We start from the raw sequence: 24,878 nt of genomic DNA, 5'->3' as shown, positions 1-24,878 counted from the left end.
TCAATGGCAGACTCTAGTAGTATCCTTCAGGGATGCTAATTCCAGGGTTTAGCAGACAAGGTGAGACTATACTCTGGTAAACTATTTTGGCAAATGGACTAAACCAGGCTGAGCATAACTGATGGGCCACAAACCCTGTCTAAGTAAACTAGTTTTAACTGTCCTAATGATAATAAAGTTCTTAGGTGTTACATGTATCATCTTCCCATGTAGGAATGTAAATAATTTAACCTTATTGAATCCCTCATGATTTCTCTTCACTGTTTATCTTTTTATGCTCCTCTTCAGAATTGTATTTGAGAGTCAAATTTTCTTTTCAGCTATGTCTTTGCATCATCAGGAATATGTGAAAGTCCTCTATTTCATTGAATGCTCATTTTTTTTCCCTGAAGGAGTATATTCCATTTTGCTGGGTAGATGATTCTTGGTTGTAATCCTAGTTCCTTTGCCTTCTGGAATATCATATTCCAAGCCCTTTACTCCTTTAATGTAAAACCTGCTAAATCTTGTGTGACTCTACAATATTTGAATTGTTTCTTTGTGACTGCTTGCAATATTTTCCCCTTGTCTTGAAAGCTCTGGAATTTGGCTATAATATTTCTGGGAGTTTCCATTAGGATATTTTTCTGGAAGTGATTGGTGTATTCTTTCAATTTGGAGGGTTTTCTTCCCCTCTGGTTCTAGAATATCAGGACAATTTTTCTTGATAATTTCTTAAAGATGATGTCTAGGCTCTAGCAGATGTCATAGCTTTTAGGTAGTTCAGTAATTTTCCAGCTTAGTTTTTTCCAGTGAGATATTTCACATTTTCTTCTTTTATTCTCATTCTTTTGACTTAATCTTTGATTCTTTCCTGTTCCATGGAGTCATTAGTTTCTATTTGCCCAATTCTCATTTTTTTAAATTATTTTCTTCAGTGAGATTTTATACCTCTTTTTCCATTTGTCCAATTCTATTTTAAAATGTTCTTTTCTTCAGTAAAATTTTCTTCCTCCTTTTCCATTTGATCTATTCTACTGTTAAAGGAGTTCTTTTCTTATCTCATTTTTAAACTTTCAGGAATTCTTTTTGGGGCTGAGCCCAAATGTCACTTTTCTTTAAGGCTTGTTTGCAGCATTACTATCTTCTGAGTTTTATGTCTTAGACTTCCCTATCACTGTAATAATTCTTATGATTATCATTTTGTTGTTGTTTTCTCAATACTATTAACAACTAAAAGAAATTTCATTTCCTTAATATGCTCTTGTTTACTCCTTAGTAGAAGTATTAATAAGCAGTGACAGACAAAAGCAAAGAATTCCTGCTAAAAGTTAGTGAAGCAAGGAATAATTATGGATTGCCTAAATAGTGGAGAACTAATAAAAAAAAGAAAAAGAAATAAATAGTGGAGAACTAGCTCCCAGGTCATTAAAAGACCAATTTACAACAACTAGAACGAAAAAATAAAAAGAGCAAAGAAGAAATTTAGGGTTAGAAAGGGTGATCTGATCTTGAATTGGCCTAGGATTCAGGCTACTTTCCAGTGTCTTCATCTCACTGCCTCAGTTCTCCAAAACCTTATTCAGATCAGATCCATCTCAAATTGCTAGCCCCTACATGTTGTATGAATACCCCATACTTTCTTTGCCTGTTCATGCCTACTGTGAGGTGACCCACATTTTACCTAAAAAGACTCAACAAATCCACATGCTCCTGTTCATGTTTATCTGTTTATTTTGTGATTTTTTTTTTTACTGTATAATAAAGTCAAGTCCTGTTTGTAAATTGGAGAGCAAGGTATCCCACATTTCTTGTACTGAAGCTTGGGGTTTTGATTCTGGTTTGCACTCCTCCTTGGGATCCAAGTTTGTGCTTGCTTTCACTAAGAGATCTTTCTGCTGGTTTGCACTGTTGGGAAGCCTTCACTGCTTCCTTGAATTGTCTCTGTGCTGGACAGTTCCAGAAATAGAGAATGCTAAACAGCTTTGGGGCTGGTGCCTTGCTACTGGTCAACCCCAAGGGGTAGAGCTTTGCTGTTGGCCAGCCCCTGGAGGCAAGACCTCAGTTCTAATTGGCCCTGGGGCTGGAGTCTTACTGCTGCCCAGCCCCTAGGGTGGAGCCTCTCTGCTGGCTGACCCCAGGGTGGAGCCTGTAGGAGACTTGTGTCAGACTGGGGCCTCACTGCCTCCAAGGTGTGGTCTGCCCTTGCTGCTCTGCCTGCTGGGACTTTGCTCCCCTCCCACTGTAGTGAGACAGACTTCTTACTCTGGTCCTCCAGATAGTTCCAGTCTGGTAAGCTGATTTTCTACTTCACTGTTTTGTGTGAGACTTTCATTTAGTGTTATTTAGAAGGGAATTTGGGAGGGCTGAAGAGGTTGGCTTCCTTTTTCTGCCAACTTGGCAGTCAGAGTCCCCTCTAGTGGCTTTATCTTACAGGATAAAATATAAACCTCTCCAGTTAGCGGTGTTTTCTTAAATAACCCTTACCTACTACCTTAGTATGCATTCTAAGACAGAAAAGTGGCAAGGACAGGGCAACTGGGCTTAAGTGGCTTGCCCAGGATCACAGCCAGGAAGTAACAGGGATCAGATTTGAACCCAGAACCTCCTGACTCCAGGCCTGGCTTTCTATCCACTGTGCCACCATACAACTTCACCCCAAACTCTGTCCCACTCACTAGATACTATTTACCCTTCTACTCCTTACAGGAGTCTGTCTTGGTAGTGACTGCAATATCTTTAATTACTTTGCCCTTATTCCTGCCTCACAGAATCCTTCTATTCTACCTTTAGGATACAACTCAAGCACCATGAGCCAGAAGCCTTTTCTGATTGTGCCCCTACCTCCCCCCAAAACTTCTACTTCCCTATTGGGCAAAGGGAGAGGTAGCTGTTCCCCTAAAGCAACACTGCAGTGCAGGGATGGCAACCATAGAAGAGAGACATGTTAGCAGGGAACACACACACACACACACACACACACACACACACACACACACACACACATATATGTATAGCACCAGATAGTAATTTCACTGCCAAAAAACTTCATATTTCACAATTAAGCAGTTCTAGAAAATAAGATAAATGTACAGAAGCCAACAAATGCTGAGAAAGGAGTTGGCCTTACGTTGTAGCTCAGGTTAACCTGGAAACCAGAAGAGGCAAAAAGAGGAGCCCCGCCAGGAATTAGGTCCCATAGTCATGACTGGAGCCATCCCATATTGCAAAGAGTGGGATCTCAATCCAGCATAAACTCCAATAATTGATTAAAACCTAAAACCAGATCCAGAATCTCTAGGTCACTGCATAGGAAGACAAAGTACTTTTGAGAATATTAGAAACCATCACAGCAGATGGCCAATTTCCACCTAGTATATACCGTGACGAAAGCATACGACCAGCATGACATCTTGGGCTGAGGCAAGAGTCCACAGTGTATCAACCAGGAGACGTAAGGCCAATGACACGGGTTGAGGCAGAGGGTATGACCTATCCTGTCAGCCCAATCTACATCAGCAGTGGCAGAAGCATCCAGATAACAGGAGACAGAACCAAACAAGGCCTTCACAACTTATACAATACAAGCTGGATGGCCAGATTACCTTGAGCACAAAATACCTAAACAACTTAGGCTAAAAACACATGAATAAGAACATTAAATAAAATGGAGAAATACTATACTATACCTTATGAGAAAACCAAAGAGGTAATTAATTCATCCCAGAGGAAGAATAGAACTCCACAGAAACAAACAGGGTTTTAGAAGGAAAAAATGGCTCCTAAGGATTATAAAAGTGACTATAAGAAATGAGATTAAAAAAAGAAATTTATTGATGAATTAGATTTGAGAAGAAAAAAATTTTAATAGTTTAAAATAAAAGATGAAAGACTTTGCCCAAGTAATGGAATCACTGAAAAATATGATGGAGCAAATAGAACTCAATTAATGCATGAAACAGAAAAAAAAAATTAGAACAAGGAAATTTTGGAAAAAAATATTAAAAAATATAAAGTATCTACCATCAAAAAACAATTGACCTGTAAACAAAAGCAAGATATCTTTAAAATCTTTGAATCCTCTCTGAAAAGCATGAATAAGCACAAATAAAAAAAATCAAGAAGGTATAAAAGAAAATTGCCAGGACCTATGTGAACCAGAGTGAAATTAGGAAGGGGGTGAATTTTTCAGTGAAAAAAAAATTTCACCAAAATAAAAAAATTCCAAGGGAAACCCCAAAATAAAAACACATAATAATATCATAGTCAACGTGTTAAATTCCTAAGTAAAAAAAAATTTTTTTAATTTCCAGACAGACTAAAATTGTCAAGGAATTATCAGAATGATACAAATCAAGAAAATGAGCATTTATTAAGCATCACTATGAGCTAAGCAGTGGAGATACAGGAAAAGTAAAAGACAGGTTCCCTCAAGGATATAATGGCGTAACAGCATGAAAACAATTATAAACAAGATACTGCAATTATCTTAAAGTGGAGAAAATCTTAGAGTATAAAAAGTATTCCAAAGATGTACAGCCAAAAATTATTCACCTTGCAATACTCAGTATAATCATACAGGAGGGGAAATAGGGTTTAAATTTTTTTTTTAAACCCTTACCTTCCGTCTTGGAGTCAATACTGTGTATTGGCTCCAAGGCAGAAGAGTGGTAAGGGCTAGGCAATGGGGGTCAAGTGACTTGCCCAGGGTCACACAGCTGGGAAGTGGCTGAGGCCAGATTTGAACCTAGGACCTCCCGTCTCTAGGACTGGCTCTTAGTCCACTGAGCTACCCAGCTGCCCCCAGGGTTTAAATTTTTAAGAGTACTTTCAAGCATTCTTCATGAAGAAACCAAAAGTGATTATAAATTTTGAAATGCAAATCCAAGAGTCAAGAAAAACCTACAGAGAAATATATGCTTGAACAACTAGAAAAGACTAAATGATGATGAAGTACTTTCTAATAAGGGGAGAAAAGACAAGAGAAAAGGCAAGTGTCCCATTTAAAGTAAATATGTCTTCAAGGATCTCAGAAGAGTTTTTAAAAAAAAAATTAAAACTGGGATTCAAAGTCGTTTTTGCTTTAGTGGAAAAGTAGGAAAAATATAAAAGTGATGGAGTTAATGATAATTGGGTCTCATCCAATGAATTGATTGATGACACAAATAGACTTCATTTCAAGGGAACAAACTTTATTATAAGAGAATATAGTAAGAGTATCTAGCTAGTATAGTAAGCAATTAAAGTAAAATAAGGATGTAAGGTGATATACTAAATAAAGGTAGAGAGTAAAAGGTAAGAGTGTGTGTAGCAGTTGTCATAAATGCTTTGTATCTTGATTAGTTACTAATGAAGGGGTTGCTTGGCCAGTTGTTGCCCTGTATCTCCAGGGAACTGATGTTGCTTTACCCATGGTCCACTTTGGTTTGTGTGGCTTTACCCATGGTTGTCTCAGTTTGCCCAGTGTGGGGAGCAAACTGCAATGTAAATAGGATGCTAATAATATGTTAAATACCCAGGGACAACTTTAGATCACTTTTGCCTGATTCTGCAGACTCCAGAGGAGGGCAGTGAAGGTGAAAATTGAACATTGTTTGAACCTAGTCCTAGACTGGAGTACTGAACCACCTATACTTACCTGTCCAGAGACCCCAAACTAGGACTTGGGTTTTGTCTAAAAATTGACATGAGGAGTTTTCTCATAATTGTATCTGAGCAACTCATATGTCTGTTCTGAAAGGTAGCCCCATTCTGATGTTTTGTTTTGTTTTTATTGTGTACAGCTACTTGGCAGGATTTGTGAAAATTTTAGCCCACATTAAAGGTTATGATGGAAGGAAATACAAAATTAAACATCATAACAGTGAATGAGAATGGGATAAACATGCTCATAAATGGAAGGAAGATAGCAAATAAATTAGATAGGAGAATTCAATATGTTTTTTAAAAGCACATTTGAAACATTCACAAAGATTTAACCTGAAGTGAATATAATCCTTCAAAGGGAAAATTTGATATTCAGTGAAATAAAGAGAACTTTAAAGCATTCCTGATGAAAAGATCAGAGCTGAATAGAAAATATGACTTTTAAATACAATACTCAAGAGGAACATAAAAAGGTAAACAAGAAAGAGAAATCATAAGGCTTCAATAAGTTGAACTTTTTACATTCCTGCATGGGAAACTGATGTATATTAACTCCTAAAAACATCTCTCAGTCTTAGGGCAGTTAGGAGTATATATAGAGGCATAATAAGTATGAGTTAAATATAATGGGTTGATACCTAAAAAATAAAATTAAGGGGTGAGAAAGAGGAATGCACTGGGAGAAGGGGAAAGAGAATTATCTCACATAAAAGGGTGCAAAAGATCTTTTGCAGTAGAGAAGGAAATGGGAGAGTTTGGGGGGGTTGGGGTTTGAGGGGGACACTTTAACCTTACTCTCATCAGAATTGATTCAAAGAGGGAATAACATCCACATCCAGCTGGATATAGAAATCTGTCTTATGGTACAGAAAAGTAGGAGGGGAAAGGGATAAGTGGGGGTGCCACAGGCAGGGAAGTAGCTTATAGAAGGGATGGAAGATTGGGTGGAGTAAAACACTTGTGAGGATAAACAGGGTGAAATGAGAGAGTAGGAGATACAGAAAAATAGTATGGAGGGAAATACACAATTTTTGGTAATAAAGCCTATAAAAAATTTTTGCAGCAAGTTTCTTTGATAAAAGCTTCACCTCTCTCATAGAGAGATACTGAGTCAAACTGACTAGAATACAAGTCATTCTCCAGTGGTTGAAGGCTGTGAATAAGCGCAAAGAAATCAAAGCTATCTATAGTCATGAAAAAATGCTCTAAATCATTGTTAATTAGAAAAATGCAAATTAAAACAACTCTAAGGTACCACCCCCCATTTATCAGATTGGCTAATATGCCAGAAAAAGAAAATGACAAATGTTGAAGAATATGTGGGAAAATTGAGACACTAAATGCATCACTGGTAGAGTTATGAACTGATCCAACCAGTCAGGAGAGCAGTTTGGAACTCCATGCCCAAAGAGCTATAAAACTTCATGTATAACCTTTGACCCAGCAATACCACAGCTAAGTCTGTATCCCAAACAGATGTTTAGAAAAGGGAAAGGACATTTTTTACAAAAATATTTAGGAGCTCTTTTTCTGGTGGCAAGAAATTGGAAATTGAGGGGATGCTCATCAACTTAGAAATGCATGAACAAGTTGTAGTATATGATTGTGATGGAATGCTATTGTGCTATTAAAAATGACAAGCAGGATGCTTTCAGATAAACCTGGAAGGACTAATATGAAAGTGAATCGAGCAGAACTAGTAGATCCTTTTATACAGTAATAGCAATATTGTACGATGATCAACTGTGAACAACTGGCTATTCTCAGCAATATAATGATCCAAAAACAGTTCTGAAGGATCTATGATGAAAAATGCTGTCTGCCTCCAGAGAAAGAACTGATGGAGTCTGAATATTTTTTAACTTCTTTATTTTTCTTGAGTTTTTTGTTTGTGTTTTCTTTGACAAGATAATTAATATAGAAATATGTTGTGAATAACTGCTCAAGTAATTTGGAAAGAGGTATCAAATGACAACGTTAGTACAACCCAGTGGAATTGTAAACATAGAACAATATTTATAAATAAACTGAATGACTGCTCATGTGTAACCTATATTATATTACTTGCCTTCTCAAGGAGATGGGAAGAACAGAAGGAGAGAATTTAGAACTCGAAATTTTAAAAAAGAATGCTAAAAATTGTTTTTACTTGTTAGTGTGAAAAATAAAATGTTAATTTTTTAATATTTAATTTGTTCATTGGTTACATGAACATTCCCAGGTGTCTTCCCATACCATTTGAAAAAATGTGTATGTATGTATGTATGTATGTATGTATGCATAAAACTGTCTTGCATGTTTCTGTTTTTTTCTCTGGAGTACAGTTACAAGTTATTCTTCAGATATTATTTCTTAACTTTATGTAATGTGCTCAGTTCTAGTCATTTTGCTTTTTATAATTTCATATCAGTCTTTCCAAATTGATTTTTTTAAGTAACTTGCTTGTCATTTCTTATAGCATTCCATCAGAATCATATGCCACAACTTGTTCAGACATTCCCCAATTGATGGGCATACCCTCAATTCCTAGCTATTTGCCATCAAAAGAGAACTGCTATAAATATTTTAGAACATATAGGTTCTTTTCCTTTTTCCCTAGTCACCTTGGACAACAGACTTAACAGTGATATTACTGGTTTTAAGGATAGACAAAGTTTTATAATTCTCTGGGCTTAATTCCATATTTCTCTTCAAAACATTTAGATCAGTTCACCTCAACCTCTCCCTCTCAGTTCTACAGAAATCAAACCAAAAAATAAATACGAAAGAAGTAAAGGAAGTGAATGAAATTTTAGAAAATTTAGAACTAATTGATCGCTTGAGAAAACTGAATGGGAATAGAAAGGAATATACCTTCTATTCATCAGGACATGACTTCTACACAAAAATTGACCATGTATTGGGCATAAAAACTTCACAACCAAATGCAGAAAAGCAGAAATAATAAATGCATCCTTTTCAGATCATAACGAAATAAAAACTTATCAATGGAAAATCCACGGAAAGACAAATACAAAATTAATTAGAAACTAAATTATCTAATGCTAAAAAAAAGGAGTGGATCAAAGAACAAATAATAGAAACAATCAATTATTTCATTAAAGAGAATGACAGTGATGTCAAAACTTATGGAATACAACCATTTTGGAGAGCAATCTGGAACCACACCCCAAAGGCCATAAAACTTCTACTTATTACCCTCTGACCCAGTGATACCACCTCTTGATCTAGATCCAAAAGAGACCAAAGAAAGAGTAAAAGAGCCTACTTTTACAAAAATAGTTATAGCAGCTCTTTTTGTATTGGCAAAGAATTGGAAATTATGGGAATATGCATCAATTGAGGAATAGCTGAATAATCTGTGGTATATGGTTTTAATGGAATACACTATTGCATAATAAGAAATGATGAACAGAATGAGTTTAGAAAAACCTGGAAAGAAATTAACTGATACAAAGTGAAATGAACAGAACCAGAAGAGCACTATATACAGTAACAGAAATATTGTATAATGATCAACTTTGAAAGATTAAACTCTTACTAGCAGTGCAAGTTTCCAAGATAACCCCAAGGGACTCATGATGAAAAATGCTACCCACAACCAAAGAAGGACTTGTTGCAGGTCAAAAGTATTCCATTTTTCATTTTATTTTCTTCATGAGTTTTTTCTTTTAGGTGTGACATGTGTCTTCCTTTACAACATGAGAAATGTGGAAACAAGTATTGCTTGACAGCACTGGAATAACCTATATTAGACTATCTCCTTCCTCAGGGAGGGGGAGAATATAGATCACAAAATATCAGCAATCAAAAACTTGAAAAAAAAAATTTTTAAGTTAAAAAAGAATAGGGTCCTAACACTACTGACACTGACTACTAACACTACTGACAACCTCTACTCCTCATCATTATAACTGTTCTTCCATTCATCCTTTTGTATGAGATAATTGTTACATTTTACCTCTTCTTGCCCTTTTTAAAAAATTTTTTTGCTCATTCTATTATATTCAACTTGTCCTCAGCCTTCTGTCTATATGTTTTTTTCAAACTACCCAAGTAGTGATAACATTTTTAAGGTTATAGATATTGTTTTTCCATATAAGTAAACAGTTTGACCTTATTGAATCCTGTATAATTGGTCTTTAATGTTTACTTTCTTATGTTTCTTCTGATTCTTATAGATCAAATTTTCTACTTCATTCTGGTCTTTTCTTCAAAAATAGCTGAAAGTCCTTTAATACATTAAATATCTAGGGGGTTTTCCCTTGTGTGATTATGCTCAGTTTTGCTGGGTAGGCGATTCTTGGTTGTAAACCCATCTTCTTTGCTCTTTGAAATGTTGTGTTCCGTGCTCTTCATTCCTTTTATTTTGAGGCCAGCTAAGTCTTATGTTATTCTGAATGAAGGTCTATAGTGTTAAAATTGGAGGGTTTTTCCTGGTGGCTTATGTTATTTTCTCCTTAATCTGGGAGCTACAGAATTTAGCAATAATCTTCCTGTGAATTTTCTTCTTAGGATCTCTTTTGGTAGTTTCTTTCAATTTCTATTTTACCCTTCAATTCTAAAACTCCCAGGCAATTTTTCTTAATAATTTCTTGAAGTAAGTATACTATTTTCACATTAGTTTATGGTTTTATTTTGGGGTTTTAGTTTTTTGTTGTAGCAAACAATTATAAACAAAATAAATGCCCATCAACAAGGGAATAACTGAATAAATTATTATATGTAGATGTAATGGAATTTTGTTATTACCCTATTAAAATTACAAAAAAAAAGTTGTATTCTGACAAACTCAGGAAGGGTTATAGGTTTCAATGCCAATAAAGTGAACAGAACCAGGAAAAAGTAATATATAATGTCTAGACATTGTAAAGGAAAAAATTTTGAAAGACATAAGAACCATGATCAGTACAATGATTAATCATGTCTCTAGAAGTCTGATAATATATCAGGTTCCTCACTTCTTAGAGAGGAGGTGATGAGCTAGAGTTTCAGAATCATACCTAAATTCTCATATGTGGACAAAAAAATTGGAAAGAGATTATCTTGCACCAACTCCTCTTTAAAAATGTTTTTTATAAATTATCAGGATACTTTATGACTAGTAATCCTACTTTTGAAATTTCCACTGTACTGCTAATATATTTTAACAGGATCATCTCTTTTGTCTACAGGACACGAGGTTGCTGACAGGTGGTATAGTGAAATAAGAAATTATGACTATAAGAGTCCAGGATTCACCCCAGAATCAGGTGAGTATTTTTATCACTATTTTATTCTCCAAAGTACAGATTGTTTTTTTTTCTTTTAATTATGAAGATAGGAAACCAAATCAGTTACCATTTCCAGGATCTCCTTCATTTTATCTTTGAGAAAAGCAAAAAAAGGCAGCCATTTCACCATTTCTTCATTTGTGTTTTTGACTAAGACATTCTAGCTTATTAGGGAGTTGGAAGTTTTCATATAATCTGTGATAATCATATATATAGCAGAAATTTTTAAGCACATGCATGCATGCAAACAATTTAAAAGAGATCTAACCAGCATACAGTGTAACTTCCCCTTCATGCAATACCTAAGTAGCATAAGATTTGAGAATTCAGAGAAGTTATATTGGGTCATGGATAGATCCCTTCTCAATTACTTATGTATTGTGTCTATCCTTTTTGAGTTAATACATGATATAAAAAGTAATATATAATGTCTAGACATTGTAAAGGAAAAAATTTTGAAAGACATAAGAACCATGATCAGTACAATGATTAATCATGTCTCTAGAAGTCTGATAATATATCAGGTTCCTCACTTCTTAGAGAGGAGGTGATGAGCTAGAGCTCATGTTTTGTATGCTTTATGTTAAATGAAGGGACTTAATAAATGTCACTTTTTGATGGATTAGAAAGATTTGACCAAGAAAAAAAAAAGACAAGTTGGACCCAAGCATGAGATGTTAGAAGTATAAACAACAGAGAAAAAGAAGGGGTCTATTCCAACTATCACCTGAACAGGAGTCTCTTCTACAACATTCATTCAGCCTCTGTTTAAAGGACTCCATTGATGCCCAGTCCACTTTTGCACAGCTTTCCTTGTTGGGAAATTTTTCCTTATGTCAAACCTAAATCTGTTTCAGGGAAAGAAGTGGGGTGAAGGAGGGCAAGTACTTGAAGACAGTTATTCTATTCCACCTAAAATCAATTCAATTCAATAAACATTTATTGTATCATCCCTCCTCCTAGATCAATGCATTGTCAAGACAGAGACTTGTGTAGCTCAGTGAAATAATAACTGTGCAGTTACCCAAGATGGACAAGTCATCTTGTGTGTCAGTGAACTTAAATGAATAGGAGTGGATGAATTTAATTCAGGTGATCAATATATATACTACTGCGGGCAAGAATCCCTGAGAAATGTAGTAGCTTTCGTAATCAATAAAAGGGTGAGAAAAGCAGTATTAGAGCATAATCTCAAAAATCACAGAATGATATCTGTTCTAATCAAAGGCAAAGTATTGAGCATTAAAAGTCTGTACTCCAACCATTGATGCTGAAGAAGCCAAAATTGCTCTGTTCTATAAAGACCTACATCTTCTAAAAGTAACAGCCAAAAAAGTGTCACATATATCAAAGGCGATTGGAACGCTAAAGTAGGAAATGAAAAAGTTATTGGAATAACAGGCATAACAAGTTTAGCCTTGAAGTACAAGAAGCAGAGCAGAAGCTAATAAAGTTTTGTGATGATAATTTTCTGGTCATAGCAAATATTTTTTCAATGATCCAAAAGGAAACTCTACACAAGGGCATCACTGAGTACTCAATATTGAAATCAGATTTATTATGTACTTCACAAGTAAAGGTGGAGAAGCTCTTAACACAATTCATTAAAACAAGACCTGGAGTTGACTGTGGCTCATATGATGAGTTTCTTTTTGCAAAATTTAGACTTAAAAAGAAGAAAGTAGGAAAAAACCATTAGCCTGTATAGTTGTGACAAAACAGCATCCCTTATAAATTTGCCATGGAAAAGTGATAAGTAGATTTAAGGGAGTAGACCTGGTAGGCCAAGTGCCTGAAGAACTCTGGTCAGAGGTTCACAACATTGTACAGGAGGCAGCAACAAAAAGCCTTGTTATAATTAAAAATTAATATATCTACCAGTTATTATTTTTCACAAAGTTTATTAATAGAAAAGGTAGATCAGCATAGATTTAAATATCATCCTTTCTCCAAGTTCTCAGACCACATGTAGCCTAGCCTGCAAGCATCTTCCTCTCCCCCCTTTCCTGTCTCTCTCTCCCAGAGTCCATCCAAAAAAAAAAAAAAAAAGACAAGGCCTGCCCCCTTTCTTATATTGACATACAGCACATTCACAGACATAACTCTAATATGTGAAGAATGTTGACAGACATGTCAGCAACCCAGGAGGGGGAGGGGATGAACCTCCCTCAATACAGCCTCCCAATAAAAAAGAAGAACAAGAAACAAAATGATTGTCTAATGAAGCTTTACAGATTGCTAAGGAAAGAAGGAAAGGGAAAGATATAGAATGGAATACAGAATTCCAGAGAATTTCAAGAAGAGATAAGAAGCTTTTCTTAAATAAGTATGTAAAGAAATAGAAGAAAACAATAGAATAGGAAGGACAAGAAATCTCTACAAAAAAATTAGAGATAACATGGGAATATTTCATGCAAAAATTAACATGATAAAAGTAAAAAATGTTAGGTACTTAACATAAGTAGAAGAGATTAAGAAGAGGGGCAAGAATATATAGAACTATACAAGAAAGATCTTAGCAACACCAATAATCACAATATTATGATTATTGATCTAGTACCATCCTAGAGAATGAAGTCAAGTAGGTCTTAAGAAACATTGATAGAATTCCAACAAAGCTATTTAAAATCCTACACTGATATTATTAAAGTGCTGCCCTCAATATGGCAGCAAATTTGAAAACTTAACAGTAGCCACTGGATTGAAAAATATTTCAGTTTATATCCCAATCCTAAAGAAGGGTATTGCCAAAGAATATTCAAATTACCCAGCAAATGTGCTCATTTCGCATGCCAGCCAAGTTATTCTTAAGATTCTGCAAACTAGGCAACAGCAAAGTGTAAACCCAGAATTACCAGAAGTGCAGGCTTGGCTTTTTTGAAGAGGCAAAGGAACTAGAGATCAAATTGCCAGCATTCAAAGGATTATGGAAAAAGCAAGGCAGTTCTGAGAAAACATCTGCTCCACTGAATACACTGAAGTCTTTGACTGTGTAGCTCACAACAAAATGTGGCAAGCCCTCAAAAAGATAATAATATCAGGTCAGCTTTCCTGTCTCCTGAGAAACCTGTATGCAGGTCAAGAAATTACAGTTAGAATAGGAACAACTGTTTGATTTAAGATTGGAAAAGGAACACAAGACTATATATTGTCATCTTATTTATTTCTTATATGTAGAGTACATCATATAACATGCCAGACTGGATGAATCAAAAGACAAACTTTAAGGTTGCCATCAGAAATAGCAAGAATCTCAGGTATGACCTCATGTCTAGATTGGCTAACGTGACAGCAAAGGAAAGTAATGAATGCTGGAGGGGATGTGGCAAAGTCAGGACATTAATTCATTGCTGGTGGAGTTTTAAATTGGTCCAACCATTCTGGATGGCAGTTTGGAACTATGCCCAAAGGGCGCTAAAAGACTGTCTGCCCTTTGCTCCAGCCATAGCACTGCTGGGTTTTTAACCGTGAAAATGTGGTTTGCCAAGAAGACTGTGAATTGCCAAAACTGTAAAGGTTTCGGCCAAACTGTAAAGATAATTTCTAGTGTCTTGATTTAAAATCTAAAATTAAGTGGTTGCCATGAGAAAATTCCCAAATATGAAAATACCCAAGTCAGCTGGGTTTTATGGAGATTTTAATTAATATAAATGAATGAATTAAGGGAAGGAGAGAGAGAGAGAGAAAGAGAAAATAGTAGAAAGGGCCTAGGCCAAATGGCCTAGGCCTGAGCCTAAGGGAGAGCAAGTCAGTCTTTATCACTCACCACAAGATCGTCTCCAAACAAGCTCCAGTCCTCACCAACTCTGAATTCCCACTATCAAACTCCAACTACATTTCCCCTCAAATTCAATAAGCCCCTTCCTTTTAAAGAAATTTGCTCTTAAGTCATCTCCCCTAAATTTTCACATCTACCAATCACATTAGACGCTTTTTTCCCAGGACTGCCCATTCTTAGTTCTCACCACTCTTTAGTTCTCACCTTCTCTGGGTAGATTATATCTTCTGAGTACTTCACACCTCTTTTGTTAAGCTTGCCTTTTGTAAGTTGCTTGATCTTTTAGTGATTAATTTAACCTATAGGTACTTAGCACCCTTTTGTATTAGATCTAAAAATAGACCACCTAGCTTAAGGTTTTGGCTTTACTATAAGTATGAGTTGGGGACTTTTCATTGTTCAATCAGGAGTTTGCAACTTTATCTTCCCCTAAGGCACTGTCTGAGCAGGGTGGAGTAATTTTAAAAGTTCTCAATACATTCCTGACCAAGTACCTCCATTGTTAAAAATGGGGAATAGCTTAATAAAATCTTCTGAAGTAGAGTCTGAGCAGTTTTAAGATTCACAGTCTGTACCCCAAAGAGATAATAAGGAAAATGACATGTACAAGAATATTCATAGCTGCGCTCTTTTGTTGTGGCAAAAAATTGGAAAATGAGGAGAATGCCCTTTGATTGGGGAATGGCTGAACAAACTATGGTATCTGTTGGTGATGGAATACTATTGTGCTCAAAGGAACAATGAACTAGAGGAATACCATGTGAACTGGAAAGACCTCCAGGAATTGATACAGAGTGAGAGGAACAGAACCAGGAGAACACTGTATACAGAGACTGATACACTGTGATACAATCGAATTTAATGGACTTCTCCACTAGCAGCAATGCAATGACCCAGGACAATTCTGAAGGACTTATAAGAAAAAACACTATCCACATTCAGAGGAAGAACTGTGGGAAAAGAAACAGAAGAAAAACAACTGCTTGATCACATGTGTGGATGGGGTTATGATTAGGGATGTAGACTCTAAACAATGACCCTAGTGCAACTATCAATAATATGGAAATAGGTCTTGATCAATGACACATGTAAAACCCAGTAGAATTGCACATCAGCTATGGGAGGGGAAAGGGAAAGGGAAGGGAAAGAACATGAATCATGTAATCAGGGGGAAATATTCTAAATTAATTAAATAAAAATTTCCAAATTAAAAAAAATCTCAGGTATGTAAACAATACCATTCTTATGGCAGAAAGTAAAGAGGAATTAAGAAGCTTCTTGATAAGATTGTGAAAGACAATATAAATGCTTACTTGTCCCACAACTTGGATCTTTACTTTTTTCAAGCTCAAGGTTACTATAATCCTTTACTACTATTTGTTGTATGTCTGTTCTTTTCCACTGATCTACTTTTCTATTTATTAGCCAGTGCCACATAGTTTTGATAATTGCTGCTTAACATCTAGTACTTCAAGGCCTTCTTCATTTCCATTTTTTTTCATCAATTCCTTTAATATTCTTGACTTTTTGCTCCAAATGAACTTTATTTTTTTCTAGTTAACAAATTTTGGGGGGTAATTTAATTGGGATAGCATTAAATAAGTAGATTTGATAGAACTGTCATTTTAACTATATTAGCTCAACAGAATTTACTCTTTTGTAAAAATTGTTGGGAAAACTGGAAAACAGTCTGACAGAAACTAAGTACTGTATAGACCAATATCTTCTATCATTTACCAAGATGAAAATAGATACATGATCTAGACATAAAGGAAAATGTCCTAACCAAATTAAAAGAACAGAGAACATGTTACCTATCAGATTTATGGATAGGGAAGGAAGTCATGAATAAACAAGAGTTAGAGAGCACTCTAAGACAAAATGTATCATTTTGACTAAATTTAAAAAGTATTTGTACAAATAAAACAAGTATAGCCAAGATTAGCAGGAAAGAAGGTTAGGGGAAAATTTTTATAGGCTGTTTCTTAGATCTCATAAATACAAATTTTGTCAAATAAGAATTTAGCCATTCTTCAACTAATAAATGATAAAAGATATGAACAGTTTGGGGATAAAGAAGAAAAGCTATATATAACCATGTGAAAAATTTTCACAATCATTACTGATTAGAAATTAGAATCAAAACAACTTTGAAATATCAGCTTGTACCTCTCATATTGGCTAAAATGATAAAAGAGCAAAATGACAAATGTTGGAGGGGATGTGGAAAAATGAGGACACTATCACAGTATAGGTCAAACTATGAGCTGATCCAAATATTTCCATAATCTGGAATTATGCCCAAAGAGTTATAAAATTGTGTGCACCCTTTGATGCTCTAGTACCACTATTAAGCTGTTTTCTTTAGGTAATTGGGGAAAAGGGGAAAGAACCTATATATATATTCTAAAATATTTATAGAAGCTCTTTATGATAGCAAATAACTAGAAATTGAGGGGATGCCCATCAGTTAGGGAATGGCTGAATAACTTGTTCTATTTGATTGTGATGGGATACTACTGTGCTATAAGAAATAAGGAGGTTAATTTTTAAAAAAACATGGAAAGGGGGCAGCTAGGTGGCTCAGTGGAGTGAGAGCCAGGCCTAGGGACAGACAGGAGGCCCTGGGTTCAAATGTGACCTCAGACACTTCTGTGTGATCCTAGGCAAGTCAACTTGATCCCAGTTGCCTGGTGCTTATTGCCCTTCTGCCTTAAAACGAAAACACAATATTGGAGCTTTTTTAGGTCCCAGGGGTTTAACTACCATCTCTATTCAGATGACTATAATCTATATATACAGCTCCAGCTGGTGGCATTGAAGGCATCCTTATTCTACCTTACTCTATATTCACACCTTTTTACCTTTGCATATCTCTTGTCCAATACTATCACTGTAATCATACAAATACTAAGTTCAGGCCCTCATGACTTCCTAGATTATTGCAACAGCTTCCTAATTGATCTTTCTGCCTCAAATCTCATCATCTAAAAAACTGTCTGAGAGAAAAGAAATGGCAACCTAAATTGTTCTCCATTCTTCATTGACTTTTTTAGTCATATTGCTTATTTTCATTCAATTCCATACTACTAAAAGCCTGCAGACACCAAATATGAACAAAGTTACGATGCTGTAGTTGGTGCTCTCTTAAATAGCAGAATAGATCTAACCCAGTAAAGTAGGGGTGTTTCACCTCTTCCAAGAGTTTTCCAACTCACGCTGAAAATGCAAACACTATAAGGAAATTGCTAGAGTTGCTTCTGGCTGTTCCCAAATTGATAGCTTCAGGTCTTTGCAGCCCTGAAGGGGGAAGGGGGGGATGTTAACTGAAAAGAAGCAAGATCAAAGTAGATGTGGAAAGATTAAGGGAAAGATTATAGATGCATCAGTCCTTCCTTCTATCCCCCATTTCTTTTCTTTCGTACATTTTCATCCTGCCTCTCACTGCTATTATATCACTCCTCTCTCCTAGTTCTCTCACCTGCTTAAAAGCAACATGATTGTTCTCCAAAGCTATCTCTGCCTTGGTGAACCCATCCATTCCCAAAGGTTCATCTCAGAAATGTAACATGCCCCAAACTGAACAAATATTTCCCTCTACCCAGCCTGTCACCTATTCTTTCCTCCTACCTTTCTCCTTTCCTAACTCACCTATTCTTGTTAAGGGCACCAACTTCCTTCTCATAGTAAGGTTTGTCATTTCAGAATTATCGTTGACTCTTCTTTCTCTCTCGTTCCCAGTAGTCAGTCAGTTGACAGGTCCTTTCCATTTTAAATCTATATTCCTTCCTTTCTTTCTGCTCATACAGCCATTACCCTAGTGTAGACTCCTTTACCTGAACCTCTGTGGCAGCCTCCTCACCAGTTCTCATGCTTTTAATCTCTCCTCCAATCTAATGTCCATTCAGCTGCCAAAGTCATCTTCACAGGTCAGAGATCTAAGCATATCCCTCCCCTGCTCAAAAACTTTAGGGGAATCCCACTAACCCAATGCATTGTTACCTCAGCAATGAGAGTCCCCTTCCAGAAGTGCAAACTGAATTGTCTTGGCTTCTTCAAAAACCACATCCACAATTGGAACTCAAAGTCTGCCTTCTGCAGGGGGCCTTTCCTGCCCCATCCCCAGTAGCTAATTTAATTCCTTCCCTTTCAGATCCACTTCTCCCCCTGCCTCCCATTAGAGTTCCTTCAGGGCAAGAACTGCTTTGTGTCCTTCTTTGTACTGGCAGTGCCTAGCACAGTGTCTGGCACACAGCAAGCCCTTAATAAAGCTCATTGACTGATAGACTTTTCATCCAATCAAGGACATTCTCAAGCATGTCCTCCTACAAGGGAGTCTCAACACTAGAAGGGTATCAGCGTGAGATGAATACTTTCATTGGTTTTCACACCCTTTCTAGAGGTGTCTCTCCGCTGTGTGTTAGGTCTCAGGGTTCTTTTTATATTGCTTTGGGCATCCTTTTCTTCATTGGTAACATGCTATAGCCAATGTAAACCTTTGAACCAAACAAGCAATAATAACTAACTGCTCTGATAAACCAATCAGGCATCCAACTCTGCAGCAAAGTTGTTTATTTCCATTGAAAGAGAGAGGGGGAGAAATTGTGTGTGCAGGCAATGTACACACATACACACTCTCTCCATCTCTGTCTCTGGCTTTGTCTGTCTCTGTCTGTCTGTCTGTCTGTCTGTCTGTCTGTCTGTCTCTCTTATAAAGAGGGACTGGTACCCTTTGATCCAGCAATACCACTACTAGGTTTGTATACCAAAGAGATAATAATGAAAAATTTGTATGAACATTTTTATAGCCTCTCTCTTTGTGGTAGCAAAGAATCGGGACATGACGGGGTGTGCCTCGATTGGGAAATGGCTGTACAAATTGTGGTATATGATGATGATGGAACACTATTATGCTGTAAAAAACTCTAACCTGCTTGATTTCTATACAAACTGGAAAGACCTCCATGAACTGATGCAGAGTGGAATGAGCAGAACCAGGAGAACACAGAAACTAAAACATTATGGAACGATTAAATGTTATCGACTTTGCTACTAATAGCAGCGCAATGATCCAGGACAGTCCAGAGGGACTTAGGAGAAAGAAGTGTGGGACCAGAAATGCAGAAGGAAAACATATGATTGATCACTTGGCTATATCAGTATAGGATTTTGGAATTGGGTTTTTAAAAGATTACTCTATTACAAAAATGAGTAATATGGAAATGGGTATTAAGTGATAACATACAGTAGAATTGCTTGAGTGGGGAAGGAAAAGAGGGAGGAGAGAAAATGAATCTGAATCATGGAATCATGGAAAAATATTTTAAAATAAAATTTTAAAAATAAAAAGACATTTGGATGAAAAAATGAGATATAAATAAAAGCACAGACACTGGGAAAATAAATAAATAAATGAATGAATGAATAGAGGCTGAATTTTGTAGAAAAGAGTTTATAGAGAAGAGAATTCTGCTGATATAGTAGTTCAAGAAAAAGAGCAGTAGCAGAGGTGGGGGTCTCTGTGGTTATGCAATGTGGGAAACTTCTGCCCAGAAACAGGAAAGGGAACATTGTTCACTATTTGGAACATAACTGATAACATGTGTCTTGCTATTATCTACAGAGGCTCACTGACTTTTTCTTTTGGTCTGAAACATTGCAAAGTCCTTTCTAAGGTGTGGTTCTTGCCTCATCAGATTGATCCCAATGCTCCAAAGCAATTATAAACCTCACAGGGGCCATTAGAAACCTGTTAATCTTTGTTAATCTATAAACACTTCCTCTGGATCTCTGTTGTTCTTTGGTCAACTTGCCATTTTTACTTTCAAAGATTGTGGATCCCATGATTTGCAGTCACTTAGCATCACCAGAATAAGATTGCTTTTATAAAAGTAGATCCATATTTTAGGGAGATGCCCAGGGTCATTAAAAGTACTGCAACTCCAAAACTATAAATTTGTGAAATCCTTTTAGAGATTCCAGGGACTGATCTTTTCACCTAATCCCTTTCTTCCCCATCCAGGACATTTTACAGCAATGATATGGAAGGGTACAAAGAAGATGGGTGTTGGAAAGGCCTCTGCAAATGATGGTTCTTCCTATGTGGTTGCCAGATACTTTCCAGCTGGAAATGTTGTCAATCCTGGTCTCTTTGAAGAAAATGTCCCTCGTCCAAAGACATGATTTTGAAAATGCAAATGTTAATTGTGGATTGCAGAGTGTAACAGTAAAACTCCTATGAAATCTAAAGCTTGATGCCCATGTTTAACTGTCACTTTGACAGCACATACTCTAATGCATACTATGAATGAATTGACTTAAGTCTTAACATAAACATTTAATGATCTAGTATAGCTACTTGGACTAACATGTAAACTTTGTATAAAAAAAAAAAGACATATCATTTCTTGTAACTTCTTTTTTAAAAAACAAATTGGTTGTATATTGTCCTCCTATACCATGTCCAGAAATCTGTTTTCTAAATTTCCATTATTTTGAAAACAACTGAAGTGTTTCATTTATCTTGATGCATTATACTTTTGTATTATTATGAACATTTAAAATGATAAAAAAAACAAACAGCATATGATTTATTCATTTTAACAAATTAATTTTTGGTTCAAAATTATAAAAAAATTACAACATGAATCTATCACCTTTATAAAAGTTGATATGATCCTTAAGCTAATTGAATTCCTAGGATGACTTAAAAGATATAAAATCTATGATAAACTTTATTTTCTCTTACACTTCCTAATTTAAAAAAGTTTTTTTTATATTTCAGAACACCATCAAGTTGGTCATAGCACAGTGCTCACCCTGGATTTGGATGATTTCTGTGTTTGTGACTAAAACCTATCATATCGGCCTATATATTCACTTTAATGTGTTAATATTTCAAGGTTCAGCACAGCTCCTCCTATGGCATAGATTACAACTCATCTGAGATATATAGTAGTCGGTCTCCATGAGTTTCTGTGCCTTCAAGATTTATCACTTGATAACAATTTTTTTAGTAATAAACCATTTCACATCTAGCTAGGCTGGACTTGGATAATAGAATATAGGCTACATCCATACTTTAAGCTTTTCTATTTTGGCAAAACTTGCCTCCAATAACCCAAAGTCACCTAAGTGCCCCCGTCAGAGTGAGACTTTAGTAAATGATTAACCTATACACTATACATACACACATACATATATGCAGCATAAAACTTTAAACATGGTAAAAGAGTCTTTCTTGTCTACGATTTCATAGTTTCTTGAATTTGATTCTGACCTTGGACAAGCCTTTTTAAGACAGACGTGGATGATTAGGTAAGATTTGAAGAATTCTAAACTGTCTCCTTGCTCTGGCCCCTGAAATAAGTTATCTCAGAGCAGGAAATGAGCAGAAGTAGTATTTCTGTGAGCTCTGTATTACAGATGTTCTAACATTGCCCATAGGAATTATGTCAATCCTGCACAGCTTAAAGATCTTAATAAAAGTTTAGCATAGACAATCCTATGGTTGTAGGCTTGGTTCAGTATTTGTATTTGTAAAGTATTGCCTTAAGGGTAAAATATATTTGCATTTATTGAGCATCATATATCATCCAAATATTGCTGATAAATATTAAAGCTAATTAATTTTAAAAGATCACTCCCTAGAAGGGTATATCCTAGCAGTGAATGTTGTCTACTATTTCAACTCCATTGAAAAAGCAGCTTTAGAATTTGAGTTTAGTGTTTTTGTTCCTAAAGGAACTTGTTCCTAACTATTAAAGGAAATGTGAGTAGAAACAAATTCTATTGACAGTGTTTTGCTGTCTGATATTGTAAAAGTGGTTTGTTTGGTTTTTGACATGAATTCATTATTCCTAATGTCATCCAGGGATTAAATACAATAAGGAACATTAGAAAATTCACCATGTTTTTCATATAAGACATCATTGTAAAGTGATTCACATCAGTTTCTTTATTGAGTGCTAATTAATTCAAGCCTTTTAAGTGGCTTCTATTAAATGGCAATTCCCCACCAAACATCATCAGAGATATTCAGTGATAAGTAAAGTGATAACCTTACAACTGACCAATCAAGATAGGTTCTGGCACTTAATTTTTACTGAAGTCAGATGAAAATGAGCGATCATCAGAGGGAAGAACAACATCCTTAATCCTAAAGTCAGACTCTATTCAGAATGATAAGGATTAGGATACTATGGGACTTTGCCCAGTTTAATCAACAATAACAAGTAATATTTATTTAATATGTCAAAGCTTACAAAGTACTTTTTCTCCATAAAAACGTGAGGTAGATAGTGTGAGTATTGTTACCCCTATGTTACAGAAACAGAAGCCTAGAAAGATGGAGGAATTTGCCCATAGTTACACAGCTAGTAAGGTATGGAGACTGAATTCAGACTCAAATGTTCTGCACTCCAAAATCCATATCCTCTCCACTCTAGCTTACTCTTAATCAAGTGCAGAATAAATAATTCATCAATTCAAAGCTAGTACTTACATATATTCCATCTTCAAAGATGAAATCTGAACACTTTCCCTACAAAAACACAGCAAATTATCATTAGAGAAACATGCAATGCAATATAAAATCCACTTCAAAATCAGGATCTTGTAGACAGGAAACAGATTTTTTATTATATAGTAAAAGCTCATTGGGCTAGAATCCTCGACCAATCGTTTGTATACTCCATGCTTAAAAGGAAGAAACTGTGAAGATTAAAATTAACTCTCCCCCAATTGTGAAAATTAAAATGGTAACCCCTGCCTATTTTTAGATTTTAATCACCAAAAGTGTAAACACTCTACTTCAAAGTTGAGTATGGAGATCTGCCCATTTTTAGATCTAATCACCAAAAGTGTAAACATAATTAAGTGGGAGGTCTGTGACCCATGTGTGTGATAGTAGGTGATGAATCAGAATTGACTGACTGCCTCCTGGGCAGTCCTAAAGTAGGACTTCAACTGTGATTGGTAGATGTTGAATTAAGGGAAGGCACGCACAGGAAGTGATACAAGAGAAAGTATCTCTTAAAGGGAGTGACAACTTCCTGAGTGGAGTTCAACTGGCAGTTCTTCATTCTTTGAGGTGGAGACTGGTGAAGAATGTGCTGACTGAACCTGCAACCCTGTTTCCTGATGAGGCTGTTCTAAAATCTCTTCCTTTGAACTGACATGTGATTACTGAAAAAGCTGACTCTTAATTGCTGGATCTTTCTGAAGAGACTTCCCCAGGTCCTTGGATTTGCCAAGGCCGGCTAAGGACAAACTTTCCCTGTCCTGGTTTTGAGCCAGGGGCTGGAAGTAAATTACTTAGTGCGTACACTAGATATTTTACCCTATCCTCTCTGATTTTTCTTACTTCATTCTTTCTACATTTTGTAAATAAATTGTAAATAAATCTCTTTGGAATTAATATAAATTCCTGGCAACCATACTCTTAAATAATCCAGTCCAACCTTTATATAAATTAACCCCTTTACAAAACTCATGGTTAAAAAAGAACTCATCAGAGTTTTGTTGAAGACATTTTTTTAAAGTATCAAATCTGCCCTAGGCTTAGTTAAATGCTATATTTACAATAATATATGAAGAAAAATCATGTTCAAAAGAATGGTTCTCAGCAAGATTCTGAATCCTCAATATAAGATTCTATTTTAGACTGAGAAAAGGAAATGGTGTATCTTTTATTAATTTCTTCTCAGATTGAAAATCAAGGAATTACCAATACTTACATAGCACTTTTTAAAAATGGTGACAAATTACATGATGCCTAGATTATTGTTACAGCAATAGTTAGGCCTGTTCTAATAGAATAGAAATGTCTTACTTCTGTGGCACTATATTATCCTAGTTATTAATAATAATAGCTCCCATTTATCTAGCACTTTGAAGTTCTATTATTTCTACTGCTTGTTGTTACTTATCTTCCATCTTTCTTGTACTTATCCCTTTCCTTCTTCCTACTCTTTGACATTCCCCAAGTCAATCAAGCACCATGATAATAGAACACATTTTAAAATTTAACACCCCCTCCAACCAAAAATATATATTTTTAAATCTTATGAAGAGAAATGATAGATGATTATGGGAAATATCATCTCATAATATAGCAGTGGAAGACAAAACCAATTTATTTTCTTTTTTTAAAAACCCTTACATTCCATCTTAGAATAAATTCTATGTATTAGGTCCAAGGC

General features: G+C 35.6%; 1 protein-coding gene across 4 annotated transcripts in view; it reads left to right on the top strand.

The window, feature by feature from the left end:
* Nucleotides 1-20,925, top strand: part of GLIPR2 (GLI pathogenesis related 2) — an 83,663-nt gene extending 62,738 nt beyond the window's left edge. For all 4 annotated transcript variants that reach the window (XM_056806723.1, XM_056806724.1, XM_016423796.2 and 1 more), the window contains 2 exons: nucleotides 10,800-10,877; nucleotides 20,699-20,925. In XM_056806723.1, the coding sequence (XP_056662701.1) occupies nucleotides 10,800-10,877; nucleotides 20,699-20,859 (239 nt within the window). In that variant the 3' untranslated portion in view covers nucleotides 20,860-20,925. The remainder of the gene's footprint in view (nucleotides 1-10,799; nucleotides 10,878-20,698) is intronic.
* The last annotated feature ends 3,953 nt before the right edge of the window (nucleotides 20,926-24,878 follow it).

The sequence above is a fragment of the Monodelphis domestica genome, chromosome 7 (genome assembly GCF_027887165.1).
Source record: "Monodelphis domestica isolate mMonDom1 chromosome 7, mMonDom1.pri, whole genome shotgun sequence".
NCBI classification, from domain to species: domain Eukaryota; kingdom Metazoa; phylum Chordata; class Mammalia; order Didelphimorphia; family Didelphidae; genus Monodelphis; species Monodelphis domestica.
The sequence above is the reverse complement of the archived record's forward strand: the minus strand, read 5'-3'. Positions and strand labels throughout refer to the sequence as shown.